This window comes from Amblyraja radiata, chromosome 9, assembly GCF_010909765.2.
Source record: "Amblyraja radiata isolate CabotCenter1 chromosome 9, sAmbRad1.1.pri, whole genome shotgun sequence".
In the NCBI taxonomy this organism is placed as follows: Eukaryota; Metazoa; Chordata; class Chondrichthyes; order Rajiformes; family Rajidae; genus Amblyraja; species Amblyraja radiata.
Window position 1 is genome coordinate 17,214,416 of NC_045964.1, and position 23,193 is coordinate 17,237,608.

At 47.5% G+C, this 23,193-nt stretch overlaps 1 protein-coding gene across 3 annotated transcripts in view; it reads left to right on the plus strand.

The window, feature by feature from the left end:
- The first annotated feature begins 227 nt into the window (after nt 1-227).
- Nucleotides 228-23,193, plus strand: part of susd6 (sushi domain containing 6) — a 59,481-nt gene continuing 36,515 nt past the window's right edge. Inside the window, exons 1-2 of one of the 3 annotated variants that reach the window (XM_033026796.1) lie at nt 228-513; nt 16,086-16,231. In XM_033026796.1, the coding sequence (XP_032882687.1) occupies nt 16,132-16,231 (100 nt within the window). In that variant the 5' untranslated portion in view covers nt 228-513; nt 16,086-16,131. Of the gene's footprint in view, nt 517-16,085; nt 16,232-23,193 lie in introns of all 3 variants that reach the window. The other 2 variants (XM_033026795.1, XM_033026797.1) reach the window with 2 other exon arrangements.

Sequence of the window (23,193 nt, forward strand, 5' to 3'; positions counted from 1 at the left end):
GTGGTCAGCATCGACTCGGTGGGCTGAAGGGCCTGTTTCCACGCTATAACTTTCAATCAATCAGTCTATCACGGTGACCTCGCTGCTTGACATCCATTCGGTCACAGTTGGGAGCCTTGGCGACTGCTGGGGGGTAAATGCACTCTTAGTAAAGAGAGCCGGGCTTGTCCCTTTAAGACTGCAAATCCAAAAAAATGACCGATTTGACCGTGGCGCCTCATTGGTAGGAGCTGTGGCGAATGCAGTTGCTGAGGGATGCTTGGAGGAGGAAGTGAGCAGAGAAGGTGCGACTGGATACATTAGCGATCGGAAATACGTCCTCTGCTGGGTTAACGCCGGCGGTCGGATACATTTTGGAATCCTGATCAAAGATCCTATGCACGGACCCCGTCTGCGGATACATTCGTGAAATCGGATACACGGCGCTTTCCCTGGGATACTGTTGTGTCTGCGATGGATACCATGTGAAAGTCGGCCTCGTCTGCTCTTCATGCGATCGCTTCACTCGGGAGGGGGGTGAGTGTTTTTTTTCCTTTAAAGCCCGGCCTTTCTTTGTCAGTTTCGGCCGGGGCTGGGCTGTCTGCGAGGCAGTTTCAGCTGCGGCCACGGCTGCTGCTCTTTCCGGGTTTGTGTTGTAAAGAGACTGGGGGAAGGCAGGGACTGACACGAATTAAACATTCGCCCTGAATATGTATACGTGTGCATATTGTCTTGTGGAGGGTGCCAATGCTGCTGCAACTAGGACCTTCTGTTATGTTAGGGGGGAAATATCCCCAAACTTTTTATTTTCAGGGTGACATAACTTGGGTTTGAAAGAACTACGTTGTTTTACCAACCCGGCGGGTTTTTTTCCGGGGTATGTATTTCTGGAATAAGGTTTCACTTAATCCTTTACCGCCAGCCCAAATTAAATAAACTGCAGGAGACCAAGCCATTTATTTGCACAAATGCGTGAGTGTTAAAAAAGGAGTCTGTATGTTGAGCCAGACTCGCTGAAAAGCACCAGTAGAGAAACATTTTTTTTAAATGACTTTCTCTTCCGAATGTAGCCGGAATCTATCTCTGAATCCAATTGCCCCATATGTTTCGTAATGTTGAGTTCCGAGACCAGCCGTCACAGCTGAGAGTGGCGTGGGTGGCTTTTTTTTGTTTATAAATCGTTGCTTGGGCTGTTAGTGGGGGACGCAACATGTGAGGTGTTAACATCCCACTGATTCATTCCCACTGATCTGGCCGGGCGAGCTGTCCCGCTATGAAGGCTAGGACTGATATCGGCCTCGACAGCTGGTCCCAGCGTGGTGGCTAGGTGACTGCACGACATTCGCAGCATTTTCATTCCCAAATAAACTTTATTTTGGCTTGTTCCTTGTACCTTCCGAAGAGTCCACCAGGGACTATACTGGAAGATGGACAATTTTACATCCATCAAGCCAATTAACCTACAAACCTGTGGGAGGAAACTGAAGGAGACCACAAAACCCACAAGGAGAACGTTCAAACTCCATACAGACAGCGCCCGTAGTCGGGATCGAACCCGGGTCTCCGGTGCTGCATTTTGCTGTAAGGCAGCAACTCTACCGCTGAGCCACCGCAGTTATCAGTATCACCTTGCGTCCAAGAGGAAGTAGATACGGTTTGAAGAGCTCCGGGCAAGAAACGCCTCCTGACAATGGTGATACAGTAGCTGCCAATGTGCGTTGGTTGACTCCCTTATAGGTCGCTGTTGACCTATTTACATTGCATGGCTCTGTACTGGTCGTCCAGTTTAAAGATAGAGCTTGAAAACAGGCCCTTCGGCCCACCGAGTCCATGCCATCCCCCCATCACCCTTTTGCACTGGTTCTCTGTTATCCCACTTTCACCTCCACTCCCTGCACACTAGGATCAATTTTACAGAGGCCGATTATCCTACAAACCCGCACCTCTTTGGAAAGTGGGAGGAAATCGGAGCACGTGGAGAACTTGCAAACTCCACATACAGCACCCGATGTCAGGATCAAACCTGGGCCTCTGGCGCAGTGAGGCAGTGGCTCTCCCAGCTGTACCACTGTGCCGCCCACATGAGCTTGTGCTGCATGAACATGTTCCGGTTTTGCTCTCTGTTTTAATAAATGGCCATTTTGTGGGTTAGAGGGTTAAATTTAATCCTGAGTTTCAGTCTGGCAGAAATCAATGCTTCATGGCTGAGCCAGCCCAGATGTCGGTTTGACAAGCGTGACCCTAACCACCTCAACACATCCCACTCCCACCTGTGGCTACCCCACCTAATGGCTTCATCTCCATGGTCTGCATTCAGCCACCCTCTGTGAGCAGAGAATTCGGTGTCCAAGGTTGGAGGAAGTACCGTCTGGTATGAGGAAGCATAACCTGGGGAGTCGAGGGAGGCAGAGGTGGGGATTAAAGGGTGACTGGACAAAGATGTGTGAGAGTATAAAAGGAAAAAGGTAGGTTGGCATTGTTTTCTGTAGCGAAGAGATATATAATGAGGGGCATTGGATGCCTGCGATGAATGTTAGTAGCTAGGAGGGTTTAATATGGTAGTTGTTAGCAATGTGTGAGTAATAGTTGAAGCAGGGAACTTGCTAGTGTTTCAGAATAGTGTAGCCAAGTGTATTCAGCTGAAGGACAATAGAGGAAAGGGGTCAGAATTAAGCTGGTGCTTGTGACACAGTCCATTGTATGGGCCAAGTGATCTGTTTATCTGTAGAAACAAGGAATTGCAGATGTTGGTTGATATGCAAAGTGCTGCAGTAACTCGGCATCAGTGGAGAACAGGGGTAGGTGACGCTTTGGGTCGTGACCCTTCTTCAGGGTCTGGACCTGAAACTTCGCCTATTTGTGTTCTCCGGAGATTTTGTCTGACCTGCTGAGTTACTCCAACACTCTGTGTCATGTTGATCTGTTTATTTGTTGCATTTTGTGAAGTCATTATTGCATTAGTGTCTGTGCAACAATAGTCTCAGGCAAGAGTTAATATAATAATAATAATAATATATCTTTTATTGTCATTGCACGTCAGTGCAACGAGATTTAGTGTGCAGCTCCACTGATGTACAAGAAAGGTAAATAAATACAATACATAAATTACATCAGAGCAGGAACCAGAGGAGACATTGTCCTTTTCTGCTCATTGTAAGCATGTCACCACAGCTTCACTTTTACCCAGCCTGAAGTAATGTGCACTCACTTCCAGCAGAGGCCTGTGGGTGATATCAATAGCAGTAATTCACATGTAGCATGGTTTGGCACCGAATGGTGTCAGACTGCAGCACCTTGAAAATCATTGTGTTCAGATCTGCACCATGGAACTATCACAGTGAGGTTTTAGAGATTTAGTTTAGTTTTTAGTTTAGAAATACAGCACAGAAACAGGCCCTTCAGCCCACCAACCACCAATCCTCGTACACTAGCACTATCCTACACACACCAGGGACAACTTACATTTATACCAAGCCAATCGGCATAAATACCTGTATGTCTTTGGAGTGTGTGATGAAACGGAGCTCCAGGAGAAAATCCACACAGGTCACGGGGAGAACGTACAAACTCTGTACAGACAGCGTCTGTAGTCAGGATCGAACCCAGGTCTCTGGCGCTGTAAGGCAGCAACTCTACCGCTGCGCCACTGTTTTTCACAATGTTTGGGATTGATTCTTGGTTCATGTCTTTATTCATAACTGAAGGTTATTTCTAGTGATGTACATCTCCATAAAGTGCACTGGTATTGCAACAGCTGATGCTAGAGAAGGGCACTCTACTCTTCAGAGTGCTTCTTCAGCAATCGGTATAATCATCCAGTCAAATAGACGGTTCCATTTTAAACATACATTATCCCTGCAATGTGATAGTGTGGGTTAGGAACAAAGCTCTCTCTGCCCTAACACATATTCCTGGGTAGGTGTAGGATGAGTTGGTGAAGTTTCCTTAACGTTGACCTACTACGCCATCCCAGAGTGGGATCAGTGTATAACATTGATATCAAGTAATGCTCCCTCTCATTCTTCTCTCACAATGATTTGATAACAGTTTATACTTGTGACTATTGCTTCCTGGGGCCTATGTCAGTAGTGGCATTTAATGGTGCTTCATGTCTGAAGTACAAACACACAGTTAAATTATTTTCTTACAAACAGTCCAACAGAGAGCATTGCCATACCATCCCCGATTAGCAATTGAACAGAAATAGTCTACTGAGCCGTGTGCAAGAGACGCCATGTTTTGGCATAATTTTCCAAGTCCAGTTCCCCACACTCAGTTGTGATGAGTGGTGCCCTATTCAGTGCCGCACAGTGGCACAGCTGGCACAGCTGGCAGAGCTGCTGCCTCAAGAACAAAGACCTTGGATCACCCTGATCTCTGGTGCTATCTGTAAGGTGTTCAACTGTTGCCATTCTTGGATGACCAGCAACCGACGTCCTCTCCTCGCCTGTCCACCTTTGTTGCACAAAGACGCCTCTCGCAGCCAACCTTGAAGGCGAGGTAGACCAGATAGACATGATTGAGCTGGTATTCTGGATTAGACTGTGACTGAGGATACCTTGGATGGAAGGATAGATTTAAACCACTGCAATATCTGGCTTGCCTTGCCATTTGTATTTGGGTTTCTGTTGTGTGACTCTGAGGAATCCAAGTGAATAAGCCACGATATGTGAATGTAAAGGCTACATTGACTTCTTTAAAATCCACAAGGGAGTGTGGAAATAGCAGTGATAATTGCTGAAAGAGGTTGGGTTATTCATGTTATAATTATAGAAAATTCTCCTGCTGAACCAGAATGTATTTCCTTGTTGGAACTTTCTGCGATTGAGAAAGCAGAACAGACTGTGTTTCACTTCAAGTGACCACTTGTAACTTGTGTTGGTCAGCGTGTATGTGCGTGTGTGCAGCCATTGTCTCTCCTCTTCCCCCTTCCCTCCCCTTTTTAAAGAGAGGGACCACTGTTGTGACATGTAGGTACAAACTCCAGATGCCGGCCTGAACCGTAGATAGATCCAAAAAGCTGGAGTAACTCAGCGGGTCAGACCAAATCTCTGGAGAAAAGGAACAGGTGATGTTTCGGTCTGAAGAAGGGTCTCAACCCGAAACGTCACCTGTTCCTTTTCTCCAGAGGTGCTGTCTGACCCGCTGAGTTACACCAGTTTTTGTGTCTAACCACTGTTACGATGACATATTTTCGCATTGAGATTTAATTTGCCGGTAACATGGTGATTGCCAAATAAATCTTGAACTGAGCCATGGAGGGAGGGAGCACCACTGCGTTGTGAAATTGGGCTCTCTTGCAGCTTATACTTCTGTTTAAGGCCCCGGGGTTTGGATGTAATGTAGACTGAGTTGGTTGAAGATCAGAGGCAGAGCAGTGATTAACTGGTTAAAGTGTCACATGCGGCAGCCTTCAGTTGTCCACGATTTACATGACAGAAAAAGAAAGGCGAAGGGATGCATCCAAGCTTGCTGATTATGCAAATCTAGGTTTGGAAAGCGAAGGTGAGGCAGATTTGCCATCTGTAAGAGGGCAATGGTGGGTGAAATGGGAAATAGCAGATGAGGTAAATATGTGGGGGAGGGAGAGCGCTCTGGGAAGAATATTTTGTCAAGTGGCCAGAAACCAGTAAATATCTATCCGCAGAGGAATGTGGGCGAACGGGTTGAGAGGTTGGACAAAAGATGCACAGTAATCATAGTCATACAGAGTGGAAACGGGCCCATCGGCCCAACTTGCCTACACTGATCAACTTGTCCCATCTGCACTAGTCTCATCTACCTGTGTTTGACCCATATTCCTCTAAACCTATCCTATCTATGTACCTGTCTAAATGTTTATTAAATGTTGCAATACTACCTAATCCGGCAGCATGTTCCATGCACCACCCACCCTTTATGTAAAAAAAAATTACCCCTCGGGTTCCTATTAAATCTTCCCCCCCCCTCTCACCTTAAACCTATGTCCTCTGGTTCTCAAACATTTAGCGAGGCTAAAAGTGTGGTAAACTTCACTACCAAAGTCATGCTGAGATTGGCAGGACTGTGGTGAGAGACTCGTATGAGGTTTGATGTCTTGTAGTGATCACGGAGCCAGTGGAGTGTTTAGCAAGGAGGCATTTCCTTGGATAAACAAGTCAAACTGTGGAGGAAGATAGAGTGACTTGGCCCACATTCTCTGCAGTCTTAAAGAGGGAGCAATAGCCCTGCCGGGACATTGAGGGCTCAGAGAGGGGTTGCACAATGTGGGGGACATGCTGTTTCCTCTGAAGAAAGACACAAGATGATGGAGTAAGTAACTCAGCAGGTCAGGCAACATCTCTGGAGAGAAGGAATGTGTGATGTTTCGGGTCAAGAAGGGTCTCTTTTCTAAACATCTCCCATTCCATCTCTCCAGAGATGCTGCCTGTTCCGTTGAGTTACTCCAGCATTTTGTGTCTACGGTGTAGCATCTGCAGTTTTTTCCCATGCATGCTGTTTCCTCTCACTGGTAAGTCAAATACTGGGAGGGGCAACTCATGGGACACACAGTTAGTCATTTAGGACTGAGCTTTGGAGAAATTTATTCGAACGGCATGTTGTAAATATTTGGAATTCTCTACCTCCATGAAGACTGCAGAAGGCTGAGTGTGCCGACAAGATTGATGGGTTTTGGACACTTGGGTACAAGATGGCCCTCGACCTTCCCGAATGCTGGAGGAGGTTTAGAGGACCACGTACCACACTGCTTCTGTTTCTTTGCGTTAGCATCTCGTCCCAGTGACGGCATCTCCAACGCTCCTTTTCTTTCCTTAACAAGGAGCTTTGTTCACTGCAAAGGTCAGTAGAAGAAGGGTCTGAGGAAGTGTCTCTACCCAAAAAGTGAGTCTGAAGAAGGACCTCTACCCGAAACGTCATCCATTCCTTTTCTCCAGAGATGCGGCCTGTCCCGCTGAGTTACTCCAGCATGTTGTGTCTATCTACTGCAAAGGTCAAGACTGCCATTGGAAGTTTGCAAACTACAATCATACAGTTATCAAATTACAATCTTGTCAACCTTATCCGTAATACACTCGAACCCCCCTCTCCCCCACCCCCCTCACCCACCCCCCTACCACGGCGACCAGTGTTCATGGAAAACTTCCAGAATCCCCCTGGACACCGTGTGCTCCCTATCCATGGACGTAGGCCCTGAAGAAGGAAGGCAGTCAACTGTGGCAGGCCCTTCGACTGCCTGGACCCGTGAATGACCATCTTGGCAAGGTCCAAGAGCAAATCGACAGGGAGATTCCCCCCCCCCCCCCCCCCCCCCCCCCCCCCCTCCTCTTGTACTGGGTGGCCAAATATCAAAATTGTGCAGCTAAAACGAGTAGCAGCAGGCCCTTCAGATACAGGGGCTCCAACACTCCCTGGGTGCTGCAGTACTACGGCCTTGCGTTTGCATGCCCAGACTAGGAATTGCAGCCACGGACGGCTTGCTTGTAGACTCCTGAGCACGCTGCAACTGAGCCAATGTTGACACATTAAAAACAGGCACATTTGCATGCAAAACTTGACACCATTCGCCAGTAAAGAGAGGACTAAATTATTTAGTTTGTGTGATGTGGCTTCACAAGTACACAACTGTTTTAGGAAACCCTGTGGTAAAAATATAGTGCTGGAAATATTCATCAGTGGAGAGGGAAAGAGAGTTAATGTTTCAGGTTGATGAATTTCATGCTAATGCATTGCCAGGCCTCGCTGTGCTTTGACCAGGGTCATGGGTCCATGAGTTCCAGAACCTGCCTGTACAGTGTGTCCAGTCAAAGTGTCCTTCATGCATAAGATGACCCTTGGGGTTTACTTTGGAAACCGTTCTGGTGCAGAGTCGTAAACCTGAAATGTGACTCTTTCTCCCTCCAAAGATGCTGTCTGCCCCGTGAGTATCCCCAGTGTTTCTTCTTGGAAATGCACCACTTTGCCTGTGTTGACCTATTGCCTGCCTTGCTTTGTCCTGACTCGCCCTTTTTCCAGCTTTCTCCTCTCTTTCCCACCCCCTACAATCAGTCAAAAAAAGTCACCCTGAACCATGACCCATCCATGTTCTCCAGAGATGATGCCTGACCCAGAGTTACTCCAGCACTTTGTGTCCTTTTGTGTATTAACTACCATCTGCAGTTCCTCATTTCTAAAGTTTTCCAATTTTCAATTTGGATTTCCAGTTCAAGGGATCTGTAGTTTGTTGCCTTATAACAGGGATCAATCATCTGGGTTTGGCAAGAAAATTGAACGTTCTTCCTGCTTCTGACCATTGTGAGAGTTGGTTCGGGTTTTGCCTCAGTGAAGACGGAGCTGTCTCTGCTCTGCCAGCTGTGTGTAAACCCGATGTAAGGCTGACATCAAACCTCATGAGCGTCTGAAGATTGAAGTTGCAGTTCACTGACTAAGCTGAGCATAAACTACAGGTTGCTACTCCGAGTTTACTGTCTTTTGCCTGAGATGTTACTGAGAACTCACTCAGTTCCTTCAGGAGTGCTTAACTGTAATTAATTAATTTATTAGCCAAGTATGTAACCATACAAGGAATTTGATTTGCCAACAGTCATGCCTTTAAATCCAGGGACATTTCTGCCTACGTGCTGCCAAGTCAAACCTGAACAAAGGTATAAAAAAGGCCAAAGACACCCACAGGCAAAGGGTGGAAGACAACTTCAATACCGTGGACACCAGAAGCATGTGGCAGGGTGTCAGGGACATCACTGACTACAAGAGCAGCCCCGCCTGCCCCCACAGTGATATCACACTGGCCAACGAGCTAAACACCTTCTTTGCCCGCTTCGAAACTGGCAACACCACCAGGAGTGGAATAACCCCGGCCATGGCAGAGGGACAGGTCTTAACACTGAGCACTCAGGATGTACAGTGCGCCCTGCGTAGGATCAATCCACGCAAGGCTGCAGGCCCAGACGGAGTCCAAGGAAGGGTAGTAAAGGACTGTGCTGTACAGCTGCCTGAGGTATTCACGAGGATCTTTAACCTGTCTCTATCACTGGCAACGGTCCCCAAGTGCCTGAAGACAACTACCATAGTGCCGGTGCCGAAAAAGTCAAAAGTCACCATCCTGAACGACTACCGTCCGGTTGCCTTAACTCCAATACCCATGAAGTGCTTTGAAAACTGGTCCTATCTCACATCAAATCCAGCATCCCTGCCTCACTGGACTCGCATCAATGTGCATACAGGGCAAATAGATCCACAGGGGATGGCATCTCTCTGGCTCTTCACACTGTCCTGACTCACCTGGACAGACAGGGCACGTACGTGAGGATGCTCTTCATTGACTATAGCTCTGCCTTCAATACGGTCATCCCCACCAAGCTCACCACCAAACTCCACCAGCTAGGCCTCAGCTCGCCGATATGCGATTGGATCCTGAATTTCCTGACGGAGCGACCGCAGGCAGTGAGACTGGGCCCGCACCTGTCCTCCACTATCACCCTGAGCACCGGCACACCACAGGGCTGTGTACTGAGCCCCATGCTCTACTCCCTCATCACACACGACTGTGTTCCTGCATTCGACACCAACATCATCATGAAGTTTGCAGACGACACAACAGTGATTGGGCTGATCACCAACGGTGATGAAACTAAATACAGAGCGGAGGTGCAGAACCTGGCGGACTGGTGCTCACGTAACAACTTGTCACTAAACACCTCCAAGACCAAGGAGCTGATTGTCGACTTCAGGAGGTCCCATAATGGAGAATACGCCCCAATCTCCATCTACGGGGAAAGTGTGGAGAGAGTGTCCAGCTTTAAGTTTCTGGGCACACACATTTCGGAGGACCTCACATGGTCCACCAACACCGCTGCGCTGGTCAAGAAGGCACAGCAACGACTGTTCTTCCTAAGAACATTGAAAAAGACTGGTCTGCCCCAACAGTTGCTGACAACCTTCTACCGCTGCACCACAGAGAGCATATTAACGTATGGCATCTCTGTGTGGTATCTCAGCTGCACGGAGGCGGAGAGGAGAGCTCTTCAGTGCGTCGTCCACAGGGCGCAGAAGATTATTGGGACACAGCTACCAGCCTTGGAGGGCATCTACTACACACGGTGCCTCAGGAAGGCCGTCAGCATCCACAAAGACTCATCACACCCTTGTAATAGTCAGTTCGAACTCCTACCTTCCTGCAGATGTTACAAGGCCTTCTACACCCGCACCTCCAGACTCAGGAACAGCTTCATCCCCAGAGCTATCGCTGCTCTGAACCGGCCCGAACCGGCCCTGCTGAGTGCCCCCCACCCCCATGAACTGCATTCACGCACATCGACCCGGCACAGACATATTTGCACTTAGACTGTTTTACTGGGTTTTTTTTAATAAATCATGTTTCTCGGGTTATCTAAATTTTATTAGTTGTTTAAGTTATGACTATCGGATGGAAGCTGCAAACCAAATCTTGTTGCACCTATTTGCAATGACAATAGAAGATATTATTATTATTATTATTATTATTATTATTATTATTAAAAAGCAACGAGAAGAGTAGAGATGCTACCTCACAGAGCCAGAGATTTAAGGGCCTGTCCCACTTGCCGATTTTTTTCGGCGACCTTTAGCGTCATCGACTGACGTATCAGGTCACCGAAAAAGTCGCCCATGGTCGCAGCGGTGACGCGGCGTGACGACGTATTGATGCGCGGTGCCTCCTCAAATGTCGCAACATTTTGTTCGTCACCGCTGGGTTTTGAAATGTTCAAAATCTTTCGGCGACCTGATACGTCAGTCAATGACGCTGGCAATCGCTGAAAAAATCGGCAAGTGGGACAGGCCCATTAGATTTAATTTTGATCCCTGGTGCTGCCCGTATGGAGTTTGATTCTTCTGCCTGCGTCTATGTAGGTTTCCTCTCATGGCTCAAAGACATGCGGGTTGGTAGGTTAATTAGCTGCTGTAAATTGTCCCCGGTGTGAGTTTGTAGCTTGTTGGGAATGTGGGGAGAATAAAGTGGGACCATTGTAAATAGATGGTTAATGGTTAGTCTAAGCTAAGCCACGACTTGTATTTCCAATATTTCCTATTTCCTTACAAGATAGGGCACCGTACTTCATCCTTGCCATTTAATGTTGAAGCACTCTGCAAAATGAGCAGCATCTATGGTGGTAGAACAGAGTTGATGTTTCGAGTCAAGAACACTGCATTAATTCGCTCCTCAGATACCTACAGGGAATGGAGGGACATGAATCACGGGCAGGCAGAAATGATTAGTTTAACTTGGCATCATGTTCAGCACAGACATTATGGGCCGAAAGGCCTTTTCGTGTGCTGTACTGTTCTACTGTGCTATGCTCCATGGTATTATTTAACCTCCTGAGTGCTTCCAGTATTTTGGGTTTCCAGCATCTATACTTTTTTGCCCAGTAATGTTCAAAGTTAGGAATAATTGAGATGACTGACTACTCTCTCCCCAGTGCCCTGGGCAATGTCTACCAGCCACCAGCTCATTGAGAAAAGGACTGTTGGTTCATTCTATTGATGCTTTTTGACCTTCATCACAACAGAAACGACACTACAAATTGTGTACAAAATTAGCTGTAAAGTGCTTCAGTAGGTTCTGAGCTTACAACAGCTGTAAAAACAGAACCTTTCAAAAACAGTCATCGACTATTGTGGTCACATTAGCAAAAGGCAGTTTCGGGAGTGGGTGGAAATGCGACCGTTTATTGGGCTTTTCTGCGTTGGTGAACAAAGCATCTGTGCAAGCCTTGCAGGTGAAGGTGTGACAATAGCCTCTCTCTTCATCTCAGTGGGGAAGCTGGTTCTGCTGAAGTAAGTTAATTCACAGCACGGCAGTCATCAAATGTGGCATTTATCTACTCTGGCTGGTTGGCAAATAGATCTGTCGCTTTCAGTTAGGCTTCATATCTGTCTGCAGCACAGCCTCCCACAGCCCAACTGCACCATTAGAAAGTGTGGGGGAGTGAGAGGATTTTATCATCCCTTGCTATTGCAATGATTCGAGCTGCTTTCCCTGCTGCTCCCAGCCCCAGCTCATCTCTTGTTGAAGCTAGTTTCCAAACCACCCTCTCCAAGAGCATCGCGAATGCCTCTGTCCAAAGACCTTACTTCCTCTGATTTGAGACTGTTTACAGTTTAGTTTATTGTCAGGTGCACCGCAGTACAGTGAAAAGCTTTTGTTGCGCGCTATCCAGTCAGCAGAAAGACAAAACATGATTACATTCGAACCATTTACATGATAAGGGAATAACGTTCAGTGCAAGGTAAAGCCAGCAAAGTCTGATCAAGGATAGTCCAAGGGTCACCAAGGAGGTAGATAGTAGTTCAGCACTAGTTCACTACAAATATTGAATTATCACTTCCCTCTGTATACATTGTGTATGCAAGCAAAGAATCTCACTGTGCCTAGTCACATGTGACAAAGTATTCCTCCTTCCTATTATCACCATCCCATTCTCTCATCTTCTAGGCTTTATGCTTGTAATCCTGAGTAAACTGACCAACGCCGCCATTTGCATTAAGGAAATACTGTCTGCATTTTAGTTTCGTTTTAGAGATAGAGTGGAAACAGGCCCTTCTGCCCACCAATTCCATGCCGACCAGCAATTGCCCATACTTTAGTTCTACACTATACACACATCCGGGTCTCCGACGCTGTAAGGCAGCAATGCTAACCGCTGTGCCGCCCCAGTACACAGTTGTATCGTTGTACATGTGTTGTACAGTCAGGAATGAGCTATAGGGTAAGGCAGAGCATGGCTGATGTTGCCGGTGCTGGATGGGACCGGCCTTTGAAGCTTCATCACAGACCCACCTCACCACAATTATCCCACCTCTATACTGTTGTCATTGTGCATTTGTGTTGCCCATCTGCCTTCTCGATTGGCAACTGTACAGAGTGTGGGCTCTCTGACTGGATTTGGAACAATCTCTTCACCCAATCTCCAATTTAAGAATATACTAAATTGTTTAGAGAGAAGTAAAATAGCACTAAAAAATAAAACTTTGATTTTTCCCCCCCCTGGTTTAGTTGCAGGGTATTGGAGGGTTGCCAAGCAAGCCTCAGTGTTGTAGAAAGATTCCTCTGGGTTAATGAGGAAATTTTACAGGACTTGAAAATGAACTTTTTCTTTTAAATACTCAGTTTGTTCTTTGCAGAGAGAATGATAAAATCCAAAGCTTTCTAACAGTGTCTCCACCTCTTCCTTTCTTCTGCCCATCCCCTCATCAGTCTGAAGAAGGGTCTCGACCCGAAATGTCACACATTCCTTCGCTCCATAGATGCTGCCTCACCCGCTGAGTTTCTCCAGCATTTTTGTCTACCTTCGATTGTTCCAGCATCTGCAGTTCCTTCTTAAAGCTTTCTAGCAGTTCTTTTCATTTCCATTCAGTCAATCAGGAGATCGTCTGTTCAGGTCCCACGCAGGGACTTGGAGACTTGGGCAAATAACACTGGCTGTCTCTTCTGCATGGTGCAGGGGAAGAGTCAAGTCGAGACTCTTGTCAAGAGGGTTTTATTGTTATATATCCTGAAATGGAACAATGAAATTATTACTTGTAGCAGCACAGATATGTAAGCACAATACTTTGTAAAAGCCATAATAAATAACAACAAATAAAATTCAGTACAGGTCCACCACCGATTTTCCGACATTGTTAGTTCCAGAGCCTTTCTGGATTATCTGTTTTGCCAGACCAACAGAGATCATGGCCTTGGGAGAGTCCAACGGTACCAGAACGGTCCACTGAGGAGCCGAGATACCGGCCCGCAAAGTCGGCTGTGGGAACCGATTTGCCGGCTGTGGTCAGGCCGCAGTCCTGGTGGGGTCCAGATTGGCTGCCTCACCCGGATTATGCACCAGATTTTCTGTGGGACATCTGACGGGGATTTCAAGTGCGCTCTTGTAGTTTTGTCCAGTTTAAAGGAGGTGCCGGATCACTAGATGCCATCTAGATATATTTTTAAAAATCACAGATAAATAATAATAGTACACATTCATAAATAATGCCTTCAGGTCTATTTTGTTCAGAGTCTTTTTGGAGGTTCTACTGTTTAATAGCCTGATGGTTGGTTGTAGGTAAGAAGCTTCTCCTGAACCTGGACATTACAGTTTTCCTGCTCCTATACCACCTTCTCGATTGCAGGAGTGAAACGAGAGCATGGCCAGGGTGGTGTCGGCTGCCTTTTTAAGGCGACAACTCCAGTCGATCTTGTAGATGTCGTGTTTGGTTGGAGATAAACAATTAAACCACAGTTGGCCAGTCAGATACAACTGAAAGATGCCAGTAAACTACTCTGGTTCATTATTGACGCGTGTACACTGCAAAGTGAAATTGTTTTGAACAACCCACAAATGCACAGTCGCCATATTTTAGCACCATTTGCAAAGGAGAAAAAGTCCAAACATAGAAAATAGGTGCAGGAGTAGGCCATTCGGCCCTTCGAGCCTGCACCACCATTCAATATGATCATGGCTGATCATCCAACTCAGTATCCTGTACCTGCCTTCTCTCCATACCCCCTGATCCCTTTAGCCACAAGGGCCACATCTAACTCCCTCTTAAATATAGCCAATGAACTGGCCTCAACTACCTTCTGTGGCACAGAATTCCAGAGATTCACCACTCTGTGTGAAAAATGTTTTCCTCATCTCGGTCCTAAAAGATTTCCCCCTTATCCTTAAACTGTGACCCCTTGTACTGGACTTCCCCAACATCGGGAACAATCTTCCTGCATCTAGCCTGTCCAACCCGTTAAGAATTTTGTAAGTTTCTATAAGATCCCCCCTCAATCTTCTAAATTCTAGCGAGTACAAACCGAGTCTATCCAGTCTTTCTTCATATGAAAGTCCTGACATCCCAGGAATCAGTCTGGTGAACCTTCTCTGTACTCCCTCTATGGCAAAGTCCAAGTCTGGTCCCCATGTTGGAAGTACAGGTGCACAACCTTTTATCCGGAGTTCCGGAAACCGAAAAGCTCCGAAAACCGGACATTTTTTCCAGGATGTCGTCTGCACACCAAAGCTCGCGTTTGGCGCCAAACTTGACCCGAAAGACCCACACAGTCTGTACTACTGTAGCGGCTGCCTCCTACCCGGAGACCGGGGAAACACTTAAACATCTGTAAATCATTGCTTAAATGTTAGTCAGTTAGTTTGGAGGGATTTTATGTGAAAGGAGGGGGGGGGGGGGGTGAAGGGGGATGAAGGGGGAAACTTTAATTCTTAGTCCCCGACCTGGTCGGAGAGGCGAGGAGCGGGCAATGCCTTACCGGGTCGCCGTGCAGTAAGCTCCGGAGCGCTGTGGCCGCCGACTCTCAACATCGCGGAGCTGGGGCTGCGGGCGTCCGGCCGCGGGCGGCGCCGGTTGTAGCTCCGACCCCGACAACTCTACCCCTGGCTGCGCGGCGCTCCAAATCCAGCGCCGTCCGCAGCCGGATGCCCGCAGCTCCAGCTCCGCGAAGTTGGGAGTCGGCGGCCACAGCGCTCCGGAGCTTACCGCACGGCGACCCGGTAAGGCATTGCCCACTCCCCGCCTCTCCGACCAGGTAGGGGACTAAGAATTAAAGTTTCCCCCTTCACCCCCCCCCCCCCCCCACCACATAAAATCCCTCCAAACTAACTGACTAACATTTAAGCAATGATTTACAATGATTCCCCGGTCTCCGGGGAGGAGGCAGCCGCTCCAGACTTTTCAAGCCGCCCGCGCAACCTACCTAATCTACGCTAAAAATCTTCCATTCCGAAATCCAAAAAATTCCGAAATCCGAGAAGTGTCTGGTCCCAAGGCTTTCGGATAAAAGGTTGTGCACCTGTACTGGAGCATTCCCAATCCAGGTGAGCCCAGTGAGAAGATCAGAGCAGTGATCTTTCCTGTCCCAGCCATTGTTTTCCTCGTTCAACATCGTCCAAGGGAAAATGATCTGATCTTTACCATGTTGGTCCTCATCGGAATATGCTGTTTGCAAAAGGTGTAATTTTACCTGTAGCAGGGCACTGAAAAGTAATAATTGGCCATAAAACGACTTGGAATATCCTGGAGCCATGAGGGGGCAAGCTTGTTATCTCGTTGAATTGATCAGTGTCATGACCTTTGGTCCTTTTTGTTTGTTCCTCTTCTGACACAGGTTTGAAATTTTCGCGGAACGGCCCGAGTCTCTTGGCTTGAAACATGTGCGATGGGATGATTGTACGAAAGAGCCACAGGCAACATAGAGTAACGCTGATATCAGTGCTCTTCATCTGCATCTCCAATGGATTAGCGTCAAATGGTAGGTCAAATCCTTCTGTGCCTTGCTGGGGAGCTTCATCACATGTGATTTCCTGGGACTCTTCCATCTGGAGTGATGTTCAAACAAGAGCTGTAACTCGCAACATCCTTTTTTTTTTTTTTTTAAATAATGAGCACAATTAGACAATTCTATTTTAGTTATTAGGGCAGATAATCAAAAGCTTGATCAAAGAGGAAGGGTGGCACAGTGGCACAGCAGTGCTGCCTTACAATGTAGGAACTAGAGATGCTGGTTTACACCGAAGATAGACACAAAATGCTGGAGTAATTCAGAGGGTCAGACAGCATCTCTGGAAAAAAGGTATATGTGATGTTTCAGGACAAGACCTTTCTGCTGCTTTACCCAAGTTCAATCCTGTCTAAGGGTGCTGTCTGTACAGAGTTTGTGCGTTCTCCCTGTGACTGCGTGGGTTTTCTCTGGGTGCTCCGGTTTCCTTCCACACTCTAAAGACGTACAGGTTTGCAGGTTAATTGGCTTCAGTAAAATTTAAAATTTTCCTGAGCGTGTTGGATAGTGTTAGTGTACGGGGTGATCGCTGGTTGGCACAGACTCAGTGGGCCGAAGGGTCTGTCTCCGTGTTGGATCTCTCTATAGTCAGATTGTTAACGGAGGGGTGGGGTGCAGGCTGGGAATACTAAAGGTTAAGGCCCCAGCTGTTGAAAGCATAGCTGGCAGTGGTGATGCGAGGAGACTGGTAGAAGCTAGTGGTTCGAATTGACGGAGCACAGATTTATAGCATTGTAAAACAGGAATACGTTTTTGAGGAGAGAGGGTTTTGATGATGAGACTTAAAGATGAGACTTAAAATCAGGATGATCCTGGACCAACAACTGGTACTTTATTTATAAAGGAGTACCGGGACAATGGGTCAACAGCACACTTTTGCACATACGGTGAGTGTTGGCTGAGCTTCTGATCATCCCTAAATACTGCTGCGCTTTAATCCTAGGAACATCTAAATTTGTCCGTTCGATGTCCCAAAATCAGGATAAATTGCCACATACTCCCACGGCTGTAACCACCACAGTGAGAAGCAAGCTTTGTGTGGTTTGCAATTAGAGAACTGTATCTTCCTCTTTTCACTGCCACACCTCTATTTCCACACCTCTCTCCCTCCTTCCCTTTCTCCTGCACTTGACCCCCCTCTAGAGTTATATAGTCATACAACATGGAAACAGGCCTTTCGGCCCAACTTGCCCACACTGACCAACCTGACCCATCTAGTTCTGATGTACTTCACCATGGTGCTACTTAGGACATAGAACAGTGCAGTGTAAGAACAGGCCCTTCAGCCCACAACGTCCATGCTGAACGTGATGCCAGGACTATCTCTTACCTACCTGGGCATAATCCATGTTCCTTCATTCCCTGCAGATCCATACTTTGGACAGGAACTTTATCCTGTTTGGTGTTACTCATGCAGCACGGAAACAGACCACTTGGTTCGCCGAGCCTGTGCCAACCATTAAACACCCATTTGCACTAGGCCCTTTTATTCTCCCCACGTTTTAATCAACCCCTGATTCCGCACTCACTTGTGCATAGAGGTCATTCACCATGGTCAACTAACCCAGCAGCTCATTAACTTCTAGTTTAGTTTATTATCACGTGTGTACAGAGGTACCGTGGAAAGCTTTTGTTGCAAACTAGCCAGTCAGCAGAAAGACACCACATGATTATAATCGATCCATTTACAGTGTATAGGGAATGTACATGATAAGGGAATAACGTTTACTACAAGGTAAAGCCAGCAAAGTCTGATCAAGGACAGTCCGAAGGTCATCAAAGAGGAAGCTAGTAGTTCAGCACTGCTCTGGTTGTGGTAGGAACCTGCATTAGGAAAACAACTTGGAGATGGGTTTAGCTGGGGCTCCAGGCTGCTTATTTCAAACAGCATAAAATTTTGAAAGCATCAAGATTGTACAGTGACGCAGCTAGTAGATCTGCAGCCTCACAGCGCCAGAGATCAGGGTTCATTCCTGATCTCGGCTGCTGTCAGTGTGGAGTTTGAACGTTCTCCCTGCCACTGCATGTGTCTGCCTCCGGCTGCTCCGGTTTCCATCGAACATCTCAAAGACGTGCGGGTTTGTAGGCTAATTGGACTCTGAATTGCCCCTAGTGTGTGGGGAGTGGATGAGAAAGTGGGATAGCATAGAGCTCGTGTCAGCAGGTGATCAATCGTTGTCTGGACTCGGTGGGCAAAAGGTCTTGTTTCCTTGCTATATCTATAAAACAAAACCTAAATTCCACCCTGTTTAAGCACCAGTGCAGCTGGATGAGAATGCAAGGTGGGCTTTTAGACAGAATGGTTCCATTAATCTGGATGCACTGTGGAGGGGGATGGGGGAGGGGAATGGCGGGTGCAGTCAGCTGCAGACTGGCTTGTAGCTGTATGGCACAGGGAGTCGCATGCCCACGTGTGCTTGCAGCAGCCTGTTTATCCTGCTTGTGACACCGTGGTTTCTGTGAGCATTCAGCGTTGTGTAATGCAGGCAATGAGTTGCTTTGTTTTGGTTCCCTGGAGGCCCTTCCTCATTCCTCCTCTGTGTGAGCTGATCTGCAGGTTTACAGGGTGCTGCCAAATGCTCTGTGGATGGGGGGTGGCCTGTCCTCTCGCCCTGCCCCACCCAGCCCATGGGTCCTGCCAAACTCCACTGCTGGCTACTGCACTCTCAGATCTGCCCAATCCACACAGCTGTGAGATGCCATAAATTGCTTCGGAGAGCCGGCCTGATGGCAGTTGCTAGGAGACGCATGCACAATGAGCTGTTTTACTTGCTGCAAGCATCTTTCACTGCGGTCTCTCCCCACACAGAAGGCCGCCTGACTTCTCCTCTGCCGCATTTCTGTGTGTCACGGTGCTGACTAAAAGGCAAGTGGGTTTCGGCATCCAGCGCATTAACTCTCTCTGAGCCGCGCAGCAGAGGCGGATATGCATCAGCTTGCCATTGGAGAACTGATGGCCTTCTCTTTTTTAATATATACCACCGACTCTCCTCCTCCCACCATCGTCATCGTCCAACGCAACTCCCAAGCTGGTTGGAAAATGGAGAGATTTTTCCTTCCACCGTGCTGATTTATCTTTTTGTAACCAAATAAGCTCATTTTTTTAAAAACGTCCTCTCCTTGTTCTCTGGAAATGCTTACAACTCTACCTTGGTGTTTAATCTTCTGTGTTCCTTGGGGCTTATCTTTCAGTTTTCCCCGGCCAATTCTGTAGATGAAGGACTATCTAATGTAGCAATAATAATGTTCCTACATGCAGGAATGTTGTGGTCGACGTTGGAGGAGGATTTGGTTTGGCTTTGTAGATTTTGACTGGGTGACCTATCAGTTAAGTCTTTTAGACTGTTGCCGGGTGAGTTGCTAATTGCGGGAGGTTGCAAGACCTCATAGTAAAAGCATTCATTTCACTGTCCAACTACAGTTGAGTAAAAGAAGGGATTGCATTTCTGTAGTGCCTATCACAACAGCAGTGTATTTCAGAAAACCAAGTACACGTATTTTTTCAGTGTGGGTCTACAACAGGGGTGGCACGGTGGCATAGCGGTAGAGCTGCTGCCTTACAGCGCCAGAGTCCCGGGTTCGATCCTGACTACGGGTGCTGTCTGTACGAAGTTTGTATGTTCTCCCATAATCTGCTTGGGTTTTCTCAGAGATCTCTAGTTTCCTCCCGCGCTCCAATGATGTACAGGTTTGTAGGTTAATTGGCTTGGTATGAATATAAATTGTCCCTAGTACGAGTAGAATAGTGTTAGTGTCGCTGGTCGGTGTTGACTCGGTGGGCCGAAGGGCCAGTTTCCATGCTGTATCTCGCAACTAAACTCCTTCTTCTTGCGTATGGCGTGCACAGCCTAAAGTTGTAGGATAACTTGTTCTATTTGATTGTGCAATCTTCCACCCCGAAACTAAACTAAGCAGGAAGCACTGAAACGGTGACCAGATGATGTTGACTGACGGCACTCTTTCCTACACTTCTGTTGTCATTTCCTCTCTTCCCATCCAGAGCAGCAGTGGCATCTCCCTTTGACTAAATCTGCAGTAAAAGTGCTGCCAACATCTGGCCAGCTGAGCTCAGGGCTGTGACGTCGGTGTATCTGCAAGGGCAATGGTTGATACAATACAATACAATTTTATTTGTCATTTGAAACTCATTGAGGTTCAAATGAAATGTTGTTTCTGCAGTCATACACACAAGAAAAAGACCCAAGACACAATACAATTTACACATCATCCATCACAGCGCATCTCCTCCTCGCTGTGATGGAAGGCAAAAACCTATCCCTCCCCTGCACTCCTCATTCCCCTCCCGATGTCAGAGTCAAAGCCCCCGGCGGGCGATGGTAATTGTCCCGCAGCCATTAACGCCGCGCCGGGTGGTGCAAGGCCGCACTCCGGGTCTTGTTGTTGGAGCCCCCGGCGGGCGCTAGCAGAGTCCCGCAGCCATTCCAAGCCGCGCGGGGCGGTGATGTAAGGCCCCGCTCCAGGTCATCTTCAACCCCGCAACTCGGGCGGGAGAAGTCGCCGTTGCGGAAGCCCCGAAAAGCGATCTCCCAGCAGGGACCCGCGGGCTCCCGGTGTCACTGTCCACCAGACCTGCGGTTGGAGCCTCCGAATCTCCGGGGGTCCGGTCGCAGCAGCGCGCCACCACCGCACCTCCCGCTCCGAACTCGGCCAGCTCCACGATGGTGAGTAGGTCCGCAGCTCCGCGACTGGAGCCCCAGGTCGTTCCTGCTGGAGGCCGCTCCACGTTGCTCAGCCCCAACGACAACGGAGACCCGACAAGGAAAAGGTCGGGTTCTCCGTGCAGGGGAAAGATTTTAAAAGTTTCTTGTTCTAACATGTTCAGTGTGAGAACAAGTGACTGTGTCAGTGGGGTGGGAACTGCTTGGCACACTGACGTCAGTATTGGGCAAGCAACAAGCCTCAAAATAGATGCAGGAAATCCAGTAGATTGGATTAACAGAATAAATGGCGAGAAGAGGAGATGAGAAAGAATGTTATGGGGCCGTAGGAAAATAAGGAGCAGGGGAATACGGTTGGTGGGATTACTCTCCTGGCAGCTGGCATAGACCCAATGGGCTAAATGACCACCTTCCATGCCATATAAATAAATATATCTTTTAACATGCTCGCGTGCATAACGCTGTCTGGCAAGAATACTTGGCTTTGGCTTCAGTGTGATGCAGCTGTAGTAGATTGTTTCGACTTGTTTAGTCATTTACAGAATCTGGAATTTGCTGGCAAAGCCACCATGTATTGCTCATCCCTAGGTGCCCTTGAGAAGGGATCGGTACCAGGAATTGTTGCCGTCTTGGTGATCCTGTGTTAATTTGCTGGGAATCCCAGGCTTGGGACTAAAGGACCATCAGTATATTTCCAAGGCTGAATATAAACAAGTTCTCCGGCTTGTGAAATAATGCCTTTGTTTTATGAGGCAGAAAGCCTGTTAGACTCGTTTCTATTTATCGATCTGCTCATTACCGTGATGTCTATTAAAAGGAAACTGACAGAGCAGGTTCAGGAGTGGCTTTGTACCGAAGAACACAGAATAAAATTGGAGCTTCAGGATGAGAAAATGTGGCTTGGAGTGATAGGCTTGTGAGGAAGATCCAAGTGGCATAGCAGCAGTGTTTAAGAAGGAACTGCAGATGCTGGAAAATCGAAGGTACATATAAATGCTGGAGAAACGCAGCGGGTGAGACAGAATCTCTGGAGAGAAGGAATGGGTGACGTTTCGGGTCGAGACCCTTCTTCAGACTGGTGTCAGGGGAGGGGGCGGGACAAAGATGGGGACTGTCTGTACGGAGTTTGTACATTCTCCCTGTGACCGCGTGGGTTTTCTCCAAGATCTTTGGTTTCTTCCCACACTAGACTGTGGACAGCTCAATTGTAATCATGTGTAGTCTTTTTGTTGGTGGACACAAAATGCTGGAGTAACTCAGCGGGTGAGACAGAATCTCTGGAGAGAAGGAATGGGTGACGTTTCGGGTCGAGACCCTTCTTCAGACTGGTGTCAGGGGAGGGGGCGGGACAAAGATAGAATGTAGGTGGAGACAGTAAAGATCATGTCCCACTTTCCTGAGTTACCACAAATTCTCCCGAGTTTTCCCCTTGATTCAAACTCTGAGAATTACGGTAATAGCCAGCCGTAGGTACTCGAGGCTATTTTTTTTTACCCGTGGACATTTTTCAACATGCTGAAAAACGTCCCGACTTACCTGATGCCCCGAGTACCTACGGCTGGCATTATGAGTCACTACGAAATATCTAAGGACTCGCTACGAACATTCTCCGAGTTTGAATCAAGGGGAAAACTCGGGAGAATTCGTAAGTAACTCGGGAAAGTGGGACGGGCTTAAGACTAGTAGGAGAACTGGAAAAGGGGGGGGGGGGGGGAATGAAGAGGGAAAGCAAGGGCTATCTGAAGTTAGAGAAGTCAACATTCATGCTGCTGGGGTGTAAGCTGCCCAAGCGAAATATGATGTGCTGTTCCTCCAATTTGCGCTGGGCCTCACTCTGACAATGGAGGAGGCCCAGGACAGAAAGGTCATATTGGGAGGGGGAGTTTAAGTGCTGGGCCACTGGGAGATCAGGTAGGTTACGATGGACTGAGCGGGGGTGTTCAGCGAACACTTTTGACTGGTTACCACATCATACACTGAAGTTTTTCAATGTACTACACGTGAAAATTAACTAAATTAAAAAAGTACGCAGCTATTATGTATTTGAAATGTTTTAATATTTTTGTGGTATGTATTTTTTTATTTTTTTTTTAGTGCGTAAGATTTCTAAAATGTTATTAATTTATTTAATGCTTTATCGTGCCGCAATCGTTATTGAGTATTTGGCAATGTCAGTATTCCTGAAAACTTTGAAGCTACGTTAGGGAGGGTGGCAGGACTTGATCAGCTATCAGTGCTTCTAGCTTGTTGCTCGTG